The sequence below is a fragment of the Echeneis naucrates genome, chromosome 12, assembly GCF_900963305.1.
Source record: "Echeneis naucrates chromosome 12, fEcheNa1.1, whole genome shotgun sequence".
Classification (NCBI taxonomy): Eukaryota; Metazoa; Chordata; class Actinopteri; order Carangiformes; family Echeneidae; genus Echeneis; species Echeneis naucrates.
The window spans coordinates 11,595,258-11,614,598 of NC_042522.1; the positions used below are offsets into that span (position 1 = coordinate 11,595,258).

The window sequence follows — 19,341 nt, forward strand, 5'->3', positions numbered from 1 at the left end:
TTATGGAGCTGGGGTAGATGGACTATGTGGGCTGCGCCCCTTGTCATGAATATGACTGATGGCCCCTTACAGCACAGAAGCAGATTAGATAGTGGTGGCTGAATTTAGGTTTGTCCTGAGCACAAAGGATGCGGCCAAGGCCACTTAGGGCTCTGACTGCAAGGGACAGACAAGCAGGAAACTGTTCACTCTGTGGGAAATATATGTCACAGGTTGTATATGAGTGTGTATGTGTTCTTGCGTGACAACTTAAACAAAAAAAAGATAATTTCTGAGGAAAACAGGACACAGAAAAAGTTGGGCTTGGGCCAAAAATAACAATATCGTGATATCTCTAGGTCAGTGATACGATTTGGCTTTCTTGTGATACCTTGTTTCCTCTTCATGCCACTGATGTGTTTCTGCTTGGGCACAGAGCCTGGAGGAACGGTGTAACAGGATCCTGAGAAACATGGAGGCCTCTCTAACAGCAAGGGATCGTGTGGGAATCCAAGATTTTGTTCTCTTGGACGCCTACACGAGTGAGAGTGCCTTCCTGGATAACTTGAGGAAACGCTTCCACGAGAATTTCATTTACGTGAGTCTTTCCTGTGTGGCTTAATTTCAGATAACCAAGTTGGACTCTCTCTCTTATGCTCTAATTAAACTTAATGCCCTCAACCTTAAACCCAGCAAGGCCCTAATGCTATTTTGTTTCTGCTGAATCTGGCACCTTGTGTTGCTGAAACAGCAGCCTCTTTCTTTTCATTTGCAGAGTGAGCACTTTAAAGGTCAATGCTGTCTGTAAGGTCATGACAACTGATTAACCAAACTTATTGCTTTTTATAAGAGGAAGCAAATGACTTATCAGTAGAATGATGCATACATGCCACACTGCTTGGAGGTCTTTTTAATGTCATGTCATCTTTAATAAAAACAATTGTCTTCATTATCAAATGTGCAAGAGTTGCAGAGCATCACTTCCCCTCCTAATCTCTCCCTGCAGACCTACATCGGGACTCTCCTAGTGTCAGTCAACCCATACAAAGATTTAGACATCTACAGCAAGAAGCAGATGGACACCTACATGGGAGTCAACTTCTTTGAACTGCCACCTCATATGTAAGATTTCCATTTATTGTGGATTGTGTATGGTCATCCAGTTTGTATTGCTGGGTCTTAGACATAAAATTAAACATTCTTATTTGATGACAGCATTAGCCGGTCAATCCGCCATGTTAGTCCTGGCTGAAATATATAAAAAGTGATTGAATAGATTGATAAAACATTTTGAAGGTCAAAATGAAGTTGGCAGGCGTAAAAAGTCAAAGTTTGAAGGGTAAAAGTGGGTAAATTGAACAGCACTGTATTTTCAGTTATGCCCTGGCAGACAACGTCTTCCGCACGATGCTGTCTGAGTTCAACAACCACTTCATCCTGATCTCAGGGGAGAGCGGGGCTGGGAAGACTGAGGCCTCCAAGAAAATCCTTCAGTTCTATGCTGTCAGCTGTCCAAGTACCACACTCCTGAACAATGTTCGGGACAGACTGCTTCTATCCAACCCAGTGCTTGAAGTTAGTGTACATACATGTGCCAGAGCTTTTGAGACTTTTTACTTTTTTTTTTGAGAAAACCACAATTTTAATTTCAGTCATATTAATTCCTCATTTTTGTTTGGTTTCTTTTAGGCATTTGGAAATGCCAAAACCCTGAAGAATGACAACTCGAGCCGCTTTGGGAAATACATGGACATCCAGTTCGACCACCAGGTTGTCTGAGATATTTTACATTGCCTTACTGTGCAAATCACAAACTCCAGGTAATATGCAGCCTGTAAAGGTCCCACTGAGCCAAGACTGGAGGTGTACGTTTGCCTTTCTACTTCAGGGCGGTGCAGTTGGTGGCCACATCATCAATTACCTGTTAGAAAAGTCCCGTGTTGTCCACCAGAACCACGGAGAGAGAAACTTCCACATCTTCTATCAGCTGGTGGAGGGAGGTGATGAGGAACTTCTCCGCTGGCTTGGCCTGGAGAGAAACTGTCAGCACTACAGATATCTGGTGCAGGTTAGTTAAGAAAAAGCATGGTGTGTATCTGCTGGGATAAAAACCTCTTGATTAATTTTTTCCCCTCCTCTTCAGGGTGATTGTGCCAAAGTTAGCTCTATCAATGATAAAAGCGACTGGAAGACAGTGCGAAAAGCCCTCTCTGTCACAGAGTTCAGCGAGAGTGATATGGAGGTGAGGTAGAGCCATAAAGTCATCTGCACACTAAAGCTGGATGACAATTAGGACGAAATTTTAAACTACTTTTCTCTTTGGTCGCGATGCAGCACCTGTTTGGAATTATTGCCAGTGTCCTCCACCTGGGGAATATTAAATTTGAAGCAGATGCACGAGGATATGCTGCGCTCAACAACAACCAGGAGATGCTCTGGGTGACAAAGGTGAGATACATATAAACTGCATACTGTCCATACCCTTTGTTTCTGTTCATACAGTTTTATGATAGATTGAACAGATATATTTGAGCTTTCCTGTCTGGTTTTGCTCTGTGTTGTGGTGCAGTTGCTGGGTATTCCTGCTCAGGTGCTTGAACAGGGCTTGACCCACAGGAAGATTGAAGCCAGAACAGAGGAGGTAACTTCATACTTTAAAGTCATTTAGATTACGAAATATTTTAAACTTAGCTGTTATGTTCACATTTAATTACAGTATCTTCCTCATTCTGTCGTTCAAGGTGTTGAGTCCCTTCTCTGTGGACCATGCAGTTTATGCTAGGGATGCCCTTGCCAAAGCCATCTATGGTCGTACTTTCAACTGGCTGGTTAACAAAATCAATGAATCTTTAGCTAATAAGGTGAGTAAAACAGAGATTTTTCTGTCTTTCCAATGACATATAGCCGGACCTGTCTCGTTAATCTCACTGAAATGGGGAGAAAATTAGTGTAAAAAGATCTTAAGAGACCTGGAGCAGCTGTTTGATTGTTTGTCAGTCTGAAAACATCCATTTCGGAACTGCACATCAGATTTTTTCCCCCTTCCCCTGTAAATTAAATGTAGGATTCCTCCAGAAAGATGGTGATTGGTCTGCTGGACATCTACGGCTTTGAGGTTTTCAACGTGAACAGGTGAGGAAGAAAAAAATCTAATAAATCCTCAACAGTAAACATGTGAAAAGAAGAATGAGATTCTGTCGCCTATGATTTTTTTTCAGCTTCGAGCAGTTCTGCATTAATTATTGCAATGAGAAGCTGCAGCAGCTTTTCATCGAACTAACCCTCAAATCAGAGCAGGAGGAGTACGAGATGGAGGGGATTGAAGTAAAAACACCTTTCCTCATATTTTCATCACACTGGAGGTTCACATTGTGTCAAAAATAAATAAATACATTCTGCAACATTTTGTCTTCGTACACAGTGGGAACCAGTGCCATACTTCAACAACAAGATCATTTGTGAACTTGTGGAGGAGAAGCACAGAGGAATCATCTCACTGTTGGTAAAGATGTTACAGACTCAAAAAGATGAATAATGTCATCCCACGAAAGCGAAACGTGGTTAGAACCTTGATGATCATCTTCAAACACAGGATGAGGAATGTTTACGCCCTGGAGAAGCCACAGATGTCACCTTTCTGGAGAAGATGGAAGAAAAGATCAGCGGTCACCCTCATTTTCTCACGTGAGTTCAACACTTGAATTCACATAGTTAGGGGACATGACTGTGCACATCCCATAGCCACACAAAACCAACCTTCCTTTTTCTGCAGACATAAACTTGCGGACCAAAAGACGAGAAAAACACTGGACAGAGGAGATTTTCGCCTCTTGCACTACGCTGGGGAAGTTACCTACTGTGTCCTTGGTAAGTGAAAAAACATCTGTGGTCACTTATGCACAAGCCACGATATGCAGCTTGAGTTACCTATTTATTGCTTATACATTTAAGCTTAATTACGAAGGGGTTTAATTTGTTCTATCAACAAAAAAAATTTAAGGCTTCTTTCTTTGTTAATCAAACTTCCAGGGTTCCTGGACAAAAACAATGATCTGCTGTATCGAAATGGGAAAGAGGTAATTCATCAACACATTCATCAGTGTGAGGTCCACAGGTGCATAGTGCTCACGTTACATTAAAGCTGAATGGTTGACATGCTGAGTTGATGATGATGGACGTTTTCCTGCTGTTAAGGTCATGCGACAGTCCAAAAATGCCATCGTCAAACACTGCTTTCCCTCTACTGAACCGGACAGCAAGAGGAGACCTGAAACTGTGAGAAATTATGTTTTCAAAATCTTTAAAGCTAACATGAAAAGACTTTTGGCTCCCAAATCCCGCCAATTTCCTGTAACTCTTTAGGTGGTAACTCAGTTTAAGAGCAGCCTGGTGGGCCTGACAGAGATCTTGATGTCCAAAGAGCCGTGGTATATCCGCTGCATTAAGCCCAATGAAGCCAAGCAGCCAGGTGAGGCTTTACACCCCCCAAAACATCTACAGCTCTGTTAAAACATTACATTTACATTTACAGTGTATATACACCTGGTGGTGTCTCCTGCAGGATGCTTTGATGATGTGCTGGTAAGACATCAGGTGAAGTACCTGGGGTTGATGGAGCACCTCAGGGTCAGGCGTGCTGGCTTTGCTTACCGCCGCAAATATGAGATCTTCCTCCAGAGGTATCCCGGCACATGAACAACTTCACTGCTTTTGTTTTCATTCAAAATATGCAGATGGTCATGTGCACTGCTGGTGATATTGGTATTAAACACAAAAGCTGTGTGTGGGTGTACGATTTTTGTCCCGGGTTCAGGTATAAGCCGCTGAGTCCAGACACCTGGCCCAACTGGAAAGGTACAGCAGCAGAAGGTGTGCGCTGCCTGATCAAACACCTCGGCTACAAATCTGATGAGTATAAGATGGGCAGGTAGGCAAATATTAAAGGATGGGTGTCACTACCTGCCAGTGATTAGCGTCATTTGATTGTCCCACCGTCTTTCCCTTCAGGACAAAGATCTTCATTCGACACCCTAGGACTCTGTTTGCAACAGAGGACGCCTTTCAGGTCTGCAAACATAAGCTAGGTGAGACATTCTGTAAATCAATTTGTGAAGCTACAGCAAGTATCAAGACTTCATTGAGGATGAACCGTTCACTTCTGCTATTGCAGCAACAAGGATTCAGGCCAAGTACAAAGGCTACAAGGTGAAAGGAGACTACCTGAAACAGAGAGAAGCGGGTCAGTGGTGATATGGAAACATATTTGGTTTCTGGCATAAAATAAAATATTTCCTTTGCGTAAAGGTAGACAGTTGGATATATTTCTTTTCTAAACAGCCACTAAAATTGAAAATTGCTGGAGAGGTCTGATGGCCAGGAAGGAGCGAGAAAAGAGAACTTGGGCTGTCAAGGTCATCAAGAGGTAAGTCCACAAAATGAAATCCTTTCTAAGGTCATGGCCAGCCACAGTTGTGAGGTCACCTGTCTGTTTATTTGTTGCAGATTCATTAAAGGTTTCATAACCCGAAATCAACCAGCTTGCATCGACAACAGTGAGTACCTGGCATATGTGAGGCAGAGCTATCTCACAAGACTGAAAGAAAACCTTCCCAAAACCATCCTGGAGAAAGACTCCTGGCTCACCCCTCCACCTATCATGCAGGAGGTTGTTTTTTTGTTTTCACATACTGCTGCTGCTTCCAAAAACTGCATGCGTGCAGGCAATTTGAGTAATAACCACATACTCATGTTAAAGTGGATCTTTTGAAGGTGTCCCAGCTCTTGAAGAAGCTCTACATTCGCCACCTGGTGCAGAAGTACGTTCGGGGAATCACTCCTCAGAAGAAAGCTCAGGTACATCCAACCTGTCAGACTCATGGTTATAAATATGAAAATAGAAACTGTCGAACAATAACAATAACCGTCCCCTGTACTAATGGCACAGTTAGTAAATCAGGGCCTGCTATATTAATACATCTACACTATACATACATTATTTTAATAGTTGAGTAGACTTTTCAGGGTCTTTTGTGTTTGATTTGTGGAAGCAGTTTGTTGACGACCCAAACTTCCTTAAGGAATAAAGTTTTTATATTTTATATATAGGATATGTTTATTACTCTCAATATTATCATCCTATCTGTTTACATGTCTCCATATTTCAGCTTTTGTTAAAAGCACAGACAAGCGCCTTGTTCAAAGGAAAGAAGGAGAACTACCCCTTCAGCGTGTGCAGACCATTCCTGGACACCAGGATAAGTAAGAGTTTTCTTGTCACTGAAAGTGTCTCTCACTCTCTGGACAGTTGATTTTTTTCTAAAAGCTGACAAAAAATATCTAATCCAGCATATTGACGTACTTTGTGAGGCTATTAAAGGACTACTTTGCATGTATTTCTATTCTGCTGAGGTGTGGAAGACATAAACATCAAAGTGCTTCAGATGATTTGTCACGAGCAAATCAAGGTAAACTTAAACTATGAATTATTTAGCCTTAATATCATTTTCTTCTGCTCTGAGCTTTTGTCCCTTCTGTCCACAGTACAGTGTGCCAGTGGTGAAATACGACAGGAATGGGTTTAGACCTCGTCTCCGCCAGCTCATCTTCACTCAGGAAGCTGCGTACCTTTTGGAAGAGGCCAAGATCAAGCAGCGGATAGATTACAGCTCGCTTAAAGGTGAACGAGTGAGACAATTATACATAATGAGCACAACTGTCAGTACTGCAGTACAGTAGTATACACAGATGTGATTCAAAGATTAGAAGGTTGCATTTCTTTTCATAGGCGTGTCAGTGAGCAACCTGAGTGACAACTTCCTGATCCTTCATGTCACATGTGACGACATCAAGCAAAAGGTGCAGCGCACTTCTCACCAAAGTGGTGTCTACGGTGGAATATCATGATAACAACGTCTGGATGTGTGTTTCAGGGCGATCTGGTTCTGCAGTGTGACTACTTGTTTGAGGCTCTGACCAAGCTGTGCGCTTTTGCCAACAAGCAGAACTGCATCAAAGTGGTCCAGGGCAGGTCCAGTATCTGGCGTTTACATCCAAAGATTAATAAGAAAGATAACAATCTGAATGGGAAAGTTACTGCGTGGATATGTGAAATTGTTATCGTCACTTGTAGTGTGCGATTTGACATCCAGCCTGGCAGGGAGGGGTTTGTCGACTTCAAGAGCGGTCAGGAGTCCATGGTCTACAGGGCAAAGAATGGCCACCTGATGGTGGTGAGTTTAGAGCTCAGACATTGTTCTGCTGTCGTTAACCTACCGACGACTGACCAAGCTCTTTATGTTTTTTAGGAGTCAACGAGAACCAAGTCAAGATGATGATCATGTGGGATGGCACTGCTACTTTAAGTCTCAGAGTTGCAAATGTGGAATCAACAGCCATGCCTATTATAACATAACCCTGCTCTGTGGCTGTTGCCAATAGCTTGTGCTTGATGTCATCTTAATTTTTACTCAACGTAATGAAGTGGATGCTATTATTTCACAGTTACTGCCAATACCGTAGTAGTAGAGAGCTCCATACACGCTCATATCGGGGCCCAGCTTCAACATCAGGGGGCCTGCCTTTTCTTAATATTTAGAGTTTAAATCACCTTCATGTGATCAAACTGATCTGTGGATCAACAACAAATTGATCCGCAGTATGAAAGAAAGCACTTATGTTTTTTTTGTTTTTTTTTTTGTATTTAACATAGCCTAAATGTTGCCTGGATAAAATCAGTAGGGGAAACTGAACGTGTGCACCTGTGAATGAAACTATGTTTATACCTCACACATGCTGTACCTTCACATTAAAACATGTTAATCTGTTCGATTTTTTTTTGGATTGCTCGACAAAAATCTCACTGTGATATGAACCTGTGATGGGAGCAGCTCTACATGATGGCTTTTTTATTTTTATTCCCAGCACTCATTCATGACTCAATGCTTTTAGTCTCGCTGTTGTGGAGCCAATCACAGCTGACACTATCTAGCAGCGGATGGAGCACAGCCTGTATGTCATCACTCCCGTGAATCTGAGTTTGTAAAATAGTGCCCTGCCTTTTCTATTCATAGCCATTAGTTCAACATGCTTGAACAGATCGTTTTTTCAACTATCTCTTAGCCGGTCGAAAGCTCAAGTTTCTTATTATAGTACTTTTCATTACTGAATAACAAATATATTTCATACACAAACATTTGTTTCACCTATCTAAAAACTGTAAAGTGTCATGATAAATTCTATCCATCTAAATATTATATTAATTATAGGCTACAATGAGCATGAGACCAGGCTGAAAACCTTCCTGTATGACAGAGCTTATACTTAAAAAATTAAAGTCCTCTACTCTTTAGCTATGCTGCTGTAGGCCTAGGCTGCTGGGAAGGACTGAGCCTCTCTATCTCTCTCTCTCTCTCTCTCTGTCTGTCTCTCCCTGTCACCCTCTCTCCCTCTTACTCTCTCCCTCCCTCTGTCTCGCTCTCCCTTCCTCCCCCCTTGCATGCTTGCTTAAGTTCTAAGCATTTATACTACATTTACTAACCATGTTCTGCCAAAGTCTCTGTCTCTCCCAGCTCCTCTCCTCCCTCTCCCTGTCCTCATCCTGCAGGTGGTGACCCATCCCATGTTCCTGCAACACCTGCTGGTCCCATATCTTTATGAATTCTGTACTACAGCTCAACATGCAACACGTTCCTGCCTATACCCCCCCCACGGGCCTGGTTCTGCCCGAGGTTTCTGCCTCTTAAAGGAAGTTTTTCCTTGCCACTGTCGCCAAGTGCTTGCTCATCGGGGGATGTGTTGGGTCTCTTTAAATAATTTTAAATAATTAAATAATTAAAGCGCCTTGATGTAACTTGTATACAAATAAATCTGATTTGATTTGATTTGATGAGATGGTCAAAGGTAGTCATGTGAGGTCAGATATAGCTGAAGATATAATCATAATGACTTCTGGCTGATGATTAAACAGATGCTTGTAAATGGTTGATACAAGGGCCAAGGTTTAGGTTTGACTATATATAGGAGGAGCAGACATGAGTGGCACACTCGAGGCCTGGGACTGAAAATCTCACTCCGTCACGATGGAAGGATTTTCAGCAATAATACTTTTCCTTCTGGTGTCATGTATCAGCAGAGCATTAGGTAAGAATCCACAACTATATTGTATTCAGCTGTTCATATAATTAATGTCCTTGTTGCACCCTTTTAGATGGATTAGTTGAGAGAGAATTTTCTTAAAATAAAAGCAATCACAAAAAGAACATTACATTTTTAAAATTTTTAAAGCAGGACATACTTGAAGTTGACCATTTTAAAACATTTTTTACAAAAGTAAATTCTATCACAAAAAGTGCAGTATAAATCTATATATCTGTATAGGATTAGTTGGAGACAAATGAAATGTCATTAAATTCTAATTGAATTCAGTGATAAACGTGACTCATCAATGTATTCATATTTAAAACCTTTCTCTTCTTTGGAACAGGACAGACATGTGAAGGAAACTGTGGAAATACATTAGACCTCTGTTCATGTCACCCGACATGCAAATCTCTGAAGAACTGCTGCGCAGACTATAAAGAGTATTGTGTGGAACTCTTTCCATATTCTGGGACTTCTTTTGGTGGGACAGATTTTGTTGTCCTTGATACAACATTCAATAAGAGCTCCCAGATTGTTTGCAGGTAAGACTGTCTTATCCTTCCTGTTGTAGCTGCTCTCTACTCAGTCCTTTGGTTGTGTATATATGTTTGTGTGTGTGTATAGTATTATATATATCTATATATATACCACCTGTATCATAATAACATTATACAGTTGTTAAGAAAATATTTTTTTTTATGATGGCAGGTTTAATAATGAGACCAATACTTTGGGTTATGTGGATGACAGCAGCAGAGGCCACTGTATCTCCCCTCTACTCTATCAAACAGGATGGGTCCCTTTGCACATCTCTTCAGATAATGGCACCACATTTACCAGAGTTGGTTCTTGGCTTTCAGGTATTATGCTTACATTCCCTCACAAAGGTTACAATCAGGAGAATTTAAGTTTGGCGTTTAAATGACATTAATAAATAACTGATTTGATTTCAATGCGTTTTTACAGTGCATACTGGCAAGTTAGATCCGAAGTTCAAGGCAGTTCTGGTCAACTCAACAAAATGGCAGTACTACGGCACGCCCAATGTTGGAGGCTCTCTGGAGATGACTTGGAACATCTCTTTGGTCAGATCTGAGAGGGTCAATATAGAGCTCTGGGGATACAGGGAGACAGGTGAGCACAGCTGGGACAGACGTCGTTCACTCCAAATATCACGTGAGCACACCTTTACCTGGGGAAAACTGAACACTGAATATTTGTGAAATGGGTCTCTATAGGAGAGCCCTATTCAAACCTCTGGCGGGGTGAGTGGCAATATTTGTACTCCCTCACAAAGGATCATTCCAACAACGGTTCCTTCAGCTTTACACCCAAACCAGCAGAGAACGGATTTTCAAGCTGGGAGCTCGGCTCTCTGCGTGTAAGCCCCAGCACCTACCCTGATGGCGTGTGGTATGTACGAGCACTTTTTACATATTATATACAAATACAGTAATAAAGGTTTTATATATATATATATATATATTATTTAGAACTGATGTGTCAATTAAAATATCATGTAAGGATTTATTACTGTAAAAATAAGCTTACAGCTGTATTTATTTCATTTAGGAATGTCCAAGCTGCATGGACAGAGGATCATGCTTTAGCTTGGCACCTTGAGGAGAAGTTCAGGCAGAACTCAAGCGCTTGGGCCTTGGAGAAATGTTTAGCATGGGACCAGCTGGAAGCTCAGCTGCCTTCCTTCCTCAGTGAGATCATTGACTGTCCCTGCACCCTGGCTCAGGCAAGAGCGGACACTGGGAGGTTTCATGTAAGTCTGTTTCATGCACATTTAGATTTGCGTGCAATCACTTGAACCTGCCTTGAAGTTAACAGTCAGGTCATGCCAAGCCCTGCGAAATTTTGTTAGCAAGCTCTGAATAACAGAAAAATAATTTCAATAAAAGATAAAAGTGCAGCAGACAGTAGCGTCAGTGAGTGAAGTGCAATTTGAGATGAATAAGTCCGCTAAAGGGGGATGGGGGCTCAGGCCATGCTCATTAGTTTAACAGCTCAAACTAATGGTGGTGCAAAATCAAAATGCTCCAATTTGGTCCTGTGCCAAAAGCAATACGAAAGCACGGAAACACTCGAAGACAAGCCAAAGCTGTGTTTAACTGTCCTGGCAGATGAAAGTATGGAAATTTAGGATTATTGTACAGTGAATCAGAAACCAAGCACCATAAGACAGCCGTTCAGGGCATTTGTCTTTGGTCAAAGAGACCTTTGCACTAATGACTGAGGTTACCTGATGAGATGGTCAAAAATAAAAAATGAGACTTATTTCTTACTGGTTCAGATAGTGTCAGATAGTGATTGAGATAAGGCTCAACAGTACACACGCTGTGTATCATTAAACCATAGATTTAAGATAAAGGTGTAATCACCTTGTCAATACGTATTTATGATGACAACAACTCGTGGTCATGCTTGCAGCTTATCAGTGTGTGAATATTTAGTGATAGTACATTTTTAACAGTTTAACAGTTGGTGTGGTCCAAAATTTTTTGTAACGTGTAATATATGGATATTTGGAAAAACTGAAAAAAAAAACGAAACTTATTTTATTTAACACTTCATATTCAGGCTCGCTGTGTTTTTATGATTACAGTAAAAGACTGTGAAATGACATCTGGCTCACACAAACTGTGTCTCTGTCCTCAGACTGATTATGGCTGTGACATTGAAAAGGGGAGTGTGTGCACATACCACCCTGGGAGTGTACACTGTGTGAGGGCCATACAGGCCAGGTGAGTCCACGATGTAAGTTATTGATGTAATGTAATCCAGCAGCACCTAACATTTACAATACAGTAAAACGAAGACGTGTAATTTCACCATCTGTGAGAAAATCATTCAAATAGATCTTTGCAGGTTCCCATTTACTGTCCTAAAATTGAGTCATAACATATTCTGAATTGTCACTTTGTGAGTTTCAAATAGTTTTTGATTAAGTATCAGCACAAAAGCCCTGAAGACATCATTTTGTAAATCTGTCAACAGTCCCATGTATGCAGCAGGACAACAGTGTTGTTATGACAGCACTGGTGCTCAGGTCCTGACAGCAGACTCAATTGGGGGCAGTACTCCAGACCGAGCACACGACTGGGGCTCACCCCCCTACAGGAGACCTCCTCGAATTCCCGGACAGTCCCACTGGGTCTACGACGTCCTCAGCTTCTACTACTGCTGCCTGTGGTCCGACAACTGCAACTACTACTTCAAGCACAGGCCTTCAAGTGACTGCAGGCGCTACAAGTCTCCCAGCACAGGTGGGTGAAACATTAACCAGAGAACGCTTTCTGTGCTTTTTAAGGTTGTTATTAAAAGTTAAATCATAACGTTTCTGTGCAATGCCAGCCGTGGTGTTTGGAGATCCACACTTCATAACATTTGACGGCGTCAGCTATTCCTTCAACGGCAAAGGAGAATACACGTTGGTCAGCACGGAGAAGAAACAGCTCACAATCCAAGGCCGAACAGAAGTGGTGAACGGTGAGCTGCTGAGGTCTCGCTCAGCCACGATCACTGACTGCTGACGGACTACTGCTAACGAATAAGAACGCACGTGTCTATATAAAATGCACACAACTCATAAACTGTTTCAAAAACAATGCCTGTCCTCACAATCATCGATCTACTTCTCTCACTATCAGGAACAATAAAAGCAACGATGCTATCAGCTGTGGCCATGAAGGAGGGATTCTCTGATGTTATTGAGGTGCGGCCTGACAGCAGTCACAGCAGCCTTCAAGTGTTGCAGAATCAAAAAAGCCTCTCTTTTGCTGAGCAGACCTGGATGGACCTGCACGGTGAGACCATGATTCACCTTTGCTTTGATTTTGGATTGATTTTTGCAACACTGTGATTTGTGACAGTGTTAAGATGTGAACAAGTATAGAGAATTGATTCAGGCTAACATAATTGCTAAACAATTATATTTATCACCTTAAATCCTCAGAAAACATGGATTTGAATTCTGTGTATTTCTATGAAAGAGCTGTTTTAAAATAATTTCAGGTAGAACAGAATTTTTTTTTTATTTCACAGAAAAAGAAGCTTCCTCTATTAACTATTAAATCTACAATTTAATCTCCTTGCAGTATTTATTACATATATTTGCACAGCCTTTGCCATGGCTCTATTTTAATCAGACCTCTCTTGTAGGTGTGTTTGTGTTTTCTCCGACCTTGACGAATGTGACAGTGATGTTTCCCTCTGGAGCCGGCGTGGAGGTGCGACTGAGAGGGAGAACCATGACAACGACTGTGCTTTTACCAGAAGAGTTCAGAGACTCCACTCTGGGATTGCTGGGAAAGATGAATGGAGATGCCGCAGACGACCTCGCTCTCAGCAACGGTCAACTTGTGCAGAACCACAGCAATCCGGAGGAGGTGTTCGGATTCGGGGCCAGCTGTAAGAAACGAATCAAACCTCATATTACGGGTTCAAAATACATGTGAAGTTCTTATCTCTTATGATTTTATATGAGCATTGCATTTTGATTACGTTATAAAAAAAAAAACAGCGTAGTCTAGTCCTTTGTTTGGCATGACAGAGCAGCTGTGATAAAACAGCTTTAGTTGGGACTTTAGCCACATTACATTAAATAACTAGTTATTTTCATATTCCTTACTCACAGTGGAAACGATCACAGCTGTGAGCCAAGGAGCTTGAGACATAACACAGAGGTTGAAAATCCTTTTACTCGTTTCTTTCTCAGGCTTGTTGGACTCACTAAATGAAAAAATAGCAGAAGAGGTTGCTTCATTTCTAATTTAATTCTTTCCCTTTTAAATGTACATACTCAGTGTGCATCTTTGTGTTTTTCTCACAGGGGCCATATCCAACAGCTCTGCCCTGTTCACATACGATTCAGAAGATCTGTTGAACACATATTTCTATGCTCCCAGACATGACCCCACTTTTATCCCAGTGTTTTCTGTTCCTGAGAGTCCAGATGACCCATTAAATAATCAGGCATCCAAGATCTGCTCAGGGGAGGGATCTGAGTTCTGTAGGTCAGTGAAAAAAAAACTTGAATCTTCTTGAATTATTTCTTTATGAATAAATTTGGATGTATAAATGGGCCAAATGAGACAGTTTGAGCAATTCTTCAAGCAAAAAGAGAGTTTATAGCTGCATGTAAATTGTCCGGGAAATATCTTCATTAAGTCATGCAGCTCAGTTTCTGACCATTTCCTCTGTATTGTAGATACGACATCCTGGTGGGTCGCAGTCCAACAATGGGAAATGCTACCAGGTTGTCCTTCCAGAGTCACATTTCTCTTGTAGATGATCTAAGGCCAGGTGAGTGTACACGATGAAGCCACCGAAAAGGTGCAGTGTTCATTATGTATAAGATTTATGGGGTTTCACGGTGTAACTTGTTGTCGTTGTATGCAGTGGTGTCCTGTGGGTGGCTTTCGCCACCGGTTAATGGGAAGAAGGAGGGGACCACATATTTACAGGGAGCTAAGGTTCAGCTTTTCTGCAGTGATGGCTACGCTCTTCAGGGATCAGCAGAGCGTGTTTGCCAGGAAAACGGCCTGTGGTCTGGAGAGGAGACAAGCTGCGTGGTTCCCAGTATGAATAAATAATGAAATAAGTCCTGTCCAATGTTTTTTTTCATCTTCACTGATTATGTGTGAGTGTGCTGCTTTGTGTGAATTGTCTAATCCATCCAATCAGCTCCAAAGTGTTGAAATGCACAGAAAAATTAAGTCACCTGTATGATTTTATTTCCTTTGACACTTCCACTACGTTTTTAATATTAGAAGTATTTATAAAAGTTCTTTCTGATCTTGTATCTTTTCTGTCTGGTTCCTTTTTGCTGGAACAACTCCATTCATAGTTTCTGCAAAAGTCCAACATTTATTCACTGTGAGAACATGCTGAGTGTGTTGCTGTGAAGTTGAATCAAGCTCCTGGAGGTCCTGATGGTCCAGTGACCACTTGGCAGCTTTGTTGCGTGTCTTCTCTGTTTGTGTTTAAATAGATTTATCTAAACTATCTGCCGAAGAAAATAAATATATTCAATCAAATCAAATATGATTTTTAATATGCTTCTGTCACATTTCAGGTAATGTCACAGGGATTGTGGTTGGTTCGGTCGTTGGAGCTGCGGCATTGATTGTAATTATAACAACAATTGTACTCTGCTCCAGAAAACAGAAAAGGTGAGGTACACTATTCATTCCACATTTCTAGACTGAACAGATGAGCTGTGTTTTATAGTTTCCTGCCACCAATGTATTAACAGTAAATTTTCTCTTTTTGGTTCATTATAGAAAAGCTTCAAAGGCGCTGACGAAAATTGAGCCCTTGTAGACTCAACATTTGCTTTTATCACACAAATGAAAAACTTCAGAATGAATGCATACATACTTGCGACATACATGCTGAGAGGCATATTTTTTCTTTCTTTCTTTAATAATTGTTTTCATTTGCTTTTCAGAGATTACACTCGAGTCCTGATATGTATATCAGGACAAAATAACAGATCTTTACAGCATAATCTGCATTCACACTAATCAGCCAGTCGCACAATATATACACAGACTTACACTCACACATACATAACATATATCTACACCCATATGCACACATCATACGTCTACGCCTGTACACACACCACACAGCCAAACATCTACATCCACAACCATCAAAGCTATCTCAACAAGTTTCTTTACTTATGGCTTTCATAAAGCATTATAGATTTCCGGCCATATTTTATTGAACTGTTGCTAAGAAGTATAATTCTTGACACCACATGCAGTATGCATGTATAGAAAACATAAATAGGTAACAAATGCAAACGTAACTGAACTCGTGTATGTACTGTTTGTGTATTGACTTAAAAATGCTGTTATATAATGTTCAACTGTGTTTTTTTTTCCCAAATAAAGTTATTGTAATACAATAATACTCTTTTTCTTATAGCATGATGTGTCACATGTGTCACTTGTTTGCCCACAAATTACACAAACAAAGCAGCGCATTATTATGGACTGTTTGCCTGCAGTGATAGCAACATTCAGTGTGGCGGCTCAACTAATGACCTTACTGTCCTCACATTTATGTAAATTATTTTTTCCTATTTGGATAGGGTTAGGGTTAGGTTTCCAAATCATAAAGGTACATAATATCTACTCATGATGGAATAATCACCTCTCTAATACTCTATTTATCTGATGCCATAGTGTGGTATAAGAATAAGAGCTTGCCAGGGATGCCGTGATTGCACAGTTACAGCACTTTGTCTGATAAGGCCTGTTAGCAGCTGGTGTTAGCAGATACCTTTAGCTGCTCTTTTATGGTACGACTGGAAAGTTTTACACCACAATGGCATCACTCAGCGTTATGTAGTTACATAGTCCAACTAGTTACTTGATGATGCCCCATGTTTTTAGTCTTTTGTATCTTTGACAAATGTTTTGAATGCGTGCTGAGGCGAAAGACTACAGATGCATATTGCCTCATTCACAAATATTTCTCTCTGTGAGTGAAATGCACACTGATTTATTTCTCCACAGCTCGTTTCGTTATTTGTACAACACAGCACTCATGTAAAATTCCTCACTACCACTCGACTGCATCAGTTTTTCAACCCTTCATTCTGTCCTAGTGGCAAACACATCCTTATCATCATGATATAGAATTATTTGCCTCACATACTCGCACATAACAATGTTTGTTTGGGCTTGGAGTTTTTTTGTTGTTGTTGTTGTTAGAAAAACAAAGTAAATCCCAGAGTTGTTGACTGTGTGACTCTGAATGTACGTGCTGTTCCCTCACTTCACACAAGGCTGTGATTTCTATGGACAAAGAGCACCAGTATGTGACAAGACTGCAGAGGCCACTGCTGAATAAGCTGTCCTCTTGCTGCTTCCAGAGTCATTCGCCAACAACTTGCCACAGACACACCAATGATATAAATACAAGTAATTAGCATTGTCCAACGCAGGTGCCGGGGCGACGGAGGAGGTACATCCCATGTGAGGGCATACCAAGACGCTCTCATCTATTAGATCACACTAACTGCTGGACAAGTGTTAAAAAGAATCCCCTTGGTATATAAAGTGTGTGAGCTGAGGATTACCGATGCCAAATCCACCTTTTCCTCAAATCGTGAGCTCACTTTCTCTTAGTGCTTGAGAATAAAGATACAGCTGCCCTATTGTTTCATGTCCCAATCATCAGTCTAGGTTTGGTTGTCAGGGTGGAGCTACAGACTGCAGTTTCAACATCCCTTCATACCGAACGTATTTCCTAAGACATGGGTGAACAAAACAAAATATTATCCCGTCCCATTTTCCGCCGAGATGTCAGCTGGGATCCTTTCCCCAACTGGACACAGCCGAACCGCATCTTTACTCAGGATTTTGGCCTCCCTCCTTTCCTGGAGCCGAATGATCTGGATTGGATAGACTGGGCGAAGAAGAGACTAGCGTCTTTCTCCTGGCCGGGGTACACACAACCGCCCCCCCTGCCCCCATTCAGAGGTCAGGACACCACTGTGGTGAACGAGAAGGACCTGAAACAACTCACAAATGGAGTGTCAGAGATCCGGACAGGGCAGCACAGCTGGAAGATTAACCTGGATGTCAATCACTTCTCGCCTGAAGAGATTACAATCACAACCAAGGAGGGCTACCTACAAATATCAGGTACAGCATGAGCTCATTTGATAGACCACAAGATTTAAAATGATACATGTGAGTTAAAGCACACTAAAGCACCAAAGGACGTTTTACATGGACTGCTTTGGAATGTAATCATTTTATCGTGTCTTTCTTAAATGTTCCATTTCAAGGAGATCATCAAGAAAGGCACAATGAACATGGATTGGTGTCGAGATGCTTCACCCGGAAATATAAGTAGGTTAAAGTTTAAGTTTGAAAGTTAAATCTATATAATATTACAGTATGGGGGGGGGGTTAGGGTCATTTCAGTCTATTGTAATCCAAAGTAAGCAAACAAATGTTAAGAACTCAACTCGGCTACAGATAATGATGAAACATGTGGATGAAGCTGATGTTGTGCTTGTTTCTGTTAAATATTGCCTTCGTTTGTTCGAGGTTGCCGGAGGGGGTGGACTTACGGCACATCAGTTCATCGTTGTCTGGTGATGGAGTCCTGTCCATAGAGGCTCCAGTACCTGGGACATCTACGAGCGGCCCGGTCAACGAACTTGTCATTCCTGTTCAGACCACACAGAGCCAGGTCGTTGAAAAGTGAAAGCAGTTTTGCAGAACTGGAAACTAGACTTTAACCACAGTTGCATGCAACATTAACAAGTCTAAGTGGCACTGACATTAAGAAGAACAACCAGCTTGTTACAGCTTACTAAACGTGATTTCCTGGAACAACAGGCTTGTTTTTAATAGATAGTGTCTGCTACTTTAATGAATGACCAGCAGACAGCAGAACAATGCCATAGTTACTTTTTTTTTTTTTTTTTGGAACAAACTCAAACTCAAAACAACTCATCAAAGTAGAACAGACTTTGAGAATGAGGAATAGGGGATGAATACTTTTTGCATGGAAAGTAGTTTTTCATGCACTTCTACTGACTTCATATACCTTCGGGATAACATGGCAGTATAGGATAAGGAAGATGTCAGATACTCTTCAACAAATGTATTAAAAAGCTCCTGTCATAAAAATATAAAAATGTAAATTACTCATTTTATTTCTGATGTATTTATTAGCAGACTATGAAATTAGTAGGATGCAATTTAAACAGTTGTCGGTCTGTCTTTCTGAAATCTTTTCTGAAACAGTGTCACACTGACATTGATTTCCTCTTGCAGTTATCGGAGTAACTCACTTAATCAGCAGATTTTTCACACTGAATACGTTTTATGTTTTAAAATTACCTTTCACATAGTTAAGTCCATCAATGTTCAAAACAGTCAAAGCTTGCACATAAATGCAATAAAGTTATTCAGCAGGTGTGAAAATTACACTTTTTGTGTCTCTTCAAATGGTTCAAATGGTGCAAAGCTTAACAGGTTTGAAATGCAGGTGCCAAATTTGGCTGATGAAGGAAAATTCATTCAAAGATCAGCAGCGACATCTAGTGCCTGGATAGATTACTAACACAACAGACACTGTAGCTGTCCCATTTGCCATCACATGAACTAATGCTGCATCTTCAGTATGTCTGTAATATACAGAAACCACACACACATTTTGGCAAAAACACAGAGGAGCTTG

General features: G+C 41.1%; 3 protein-coding genes across 3 annotated transcripts; all 3 read left to right on the forward strand.

Annotated features, from left to right (window-relative positions):
• Positions 1-451: 451 nt before the first annotated feature.
• myo1hb (myosin IHb) lies at positions 452-7,310 on the forward strand. Its single transcript, XM_029515365.1, has 31 exons — positions 452-577; positions 986-1,101; positions 1,356-1,554; positions 1,669-1,749; positions 1,868-2,047; positions 2,123-2,221; positions 2,314-2,427; positions 2,549-2,620; positions 2,721-2,840; positions 3,044-3,111; positions 3,198-3,303; positions 3,401-3,481; positions 3,572-3,663; positions 3,752-3,846; positions 4,009-4,055; positions 4,174-4,254; positions 4,342-4,447; positions 4,541-4,658; positions 4,793-4,906; positions 4,987-5,063; positions 5,150-5,218; positions 5,317-5,401; positions 5,482-5,644; positions 5,749-5,832; positions 6,144-6,237; positions 6,388-6,443; positions 6,520-6,655; positions 6,764-6,834; positions 6,909-7,006; positions 7,109-7,208; positions 7,284-7,310. The coding sequence occupies exons 1-31, from the start codon at positions 452-454 to the stop codon at positions 7,308-7,310; spliced, it is 3,075 nt and encodes a 1,024-aa protein (XP_029371225.1).
• A 1,710-nt stretch (positions 7,311-9,020) lies between these two features.
• On the forward strand, positions 9,021-15,303 carry LOC115052334 (sushi domain-containing protein 2). The gene is made up of 15 exons (XM_029516402.1): positions 9,021-9,117; positions 9,461-9,659; positions 9,826-9,977; positions 10,084-10,251; positions 10,356-10,530; positions 10,690-10,891; positions 11,785-11,870; positions 12,124-12,392; positions 12,481-12,615; positions 12,777-12,932; positions 13,288-13,536; positions 13,958-14,141; positions 14,336-14,430; positions 14,527-14,706; positions 15,203-15,303. Exons 1-15 carry the CDS (start codon positions 9,057-9,059, stop codon positions 15,301-15,303), a joined length of 2,412 nt encoding a protein of 803 aa, XP_029372262.1. The 5' UTR covers positions 9,021-9,056.
• Positions 15,304-17,398: 2,095 nt separating this feature from the next.
• On the forward strand, positions 17,399-18,360 carry LOC115051958 (heat shock protein beta-1-like). The gene is made up of 3 exons (XM_029515778.1): positions 17,399-17,789; positions 17,936-17,999; positions 18,201-18,360. The coding sequence occupies exons 1-3, from the start codon at positions 17,399-17,401 to the stop codon at positions 18,358-18,360; spliced, it is 615 nt and encodes a 204-aa protein (XP_029371638.1).
• The last annotated feature ends 981 nt before the right edge of the window (positions 18,361-19,341 follow it).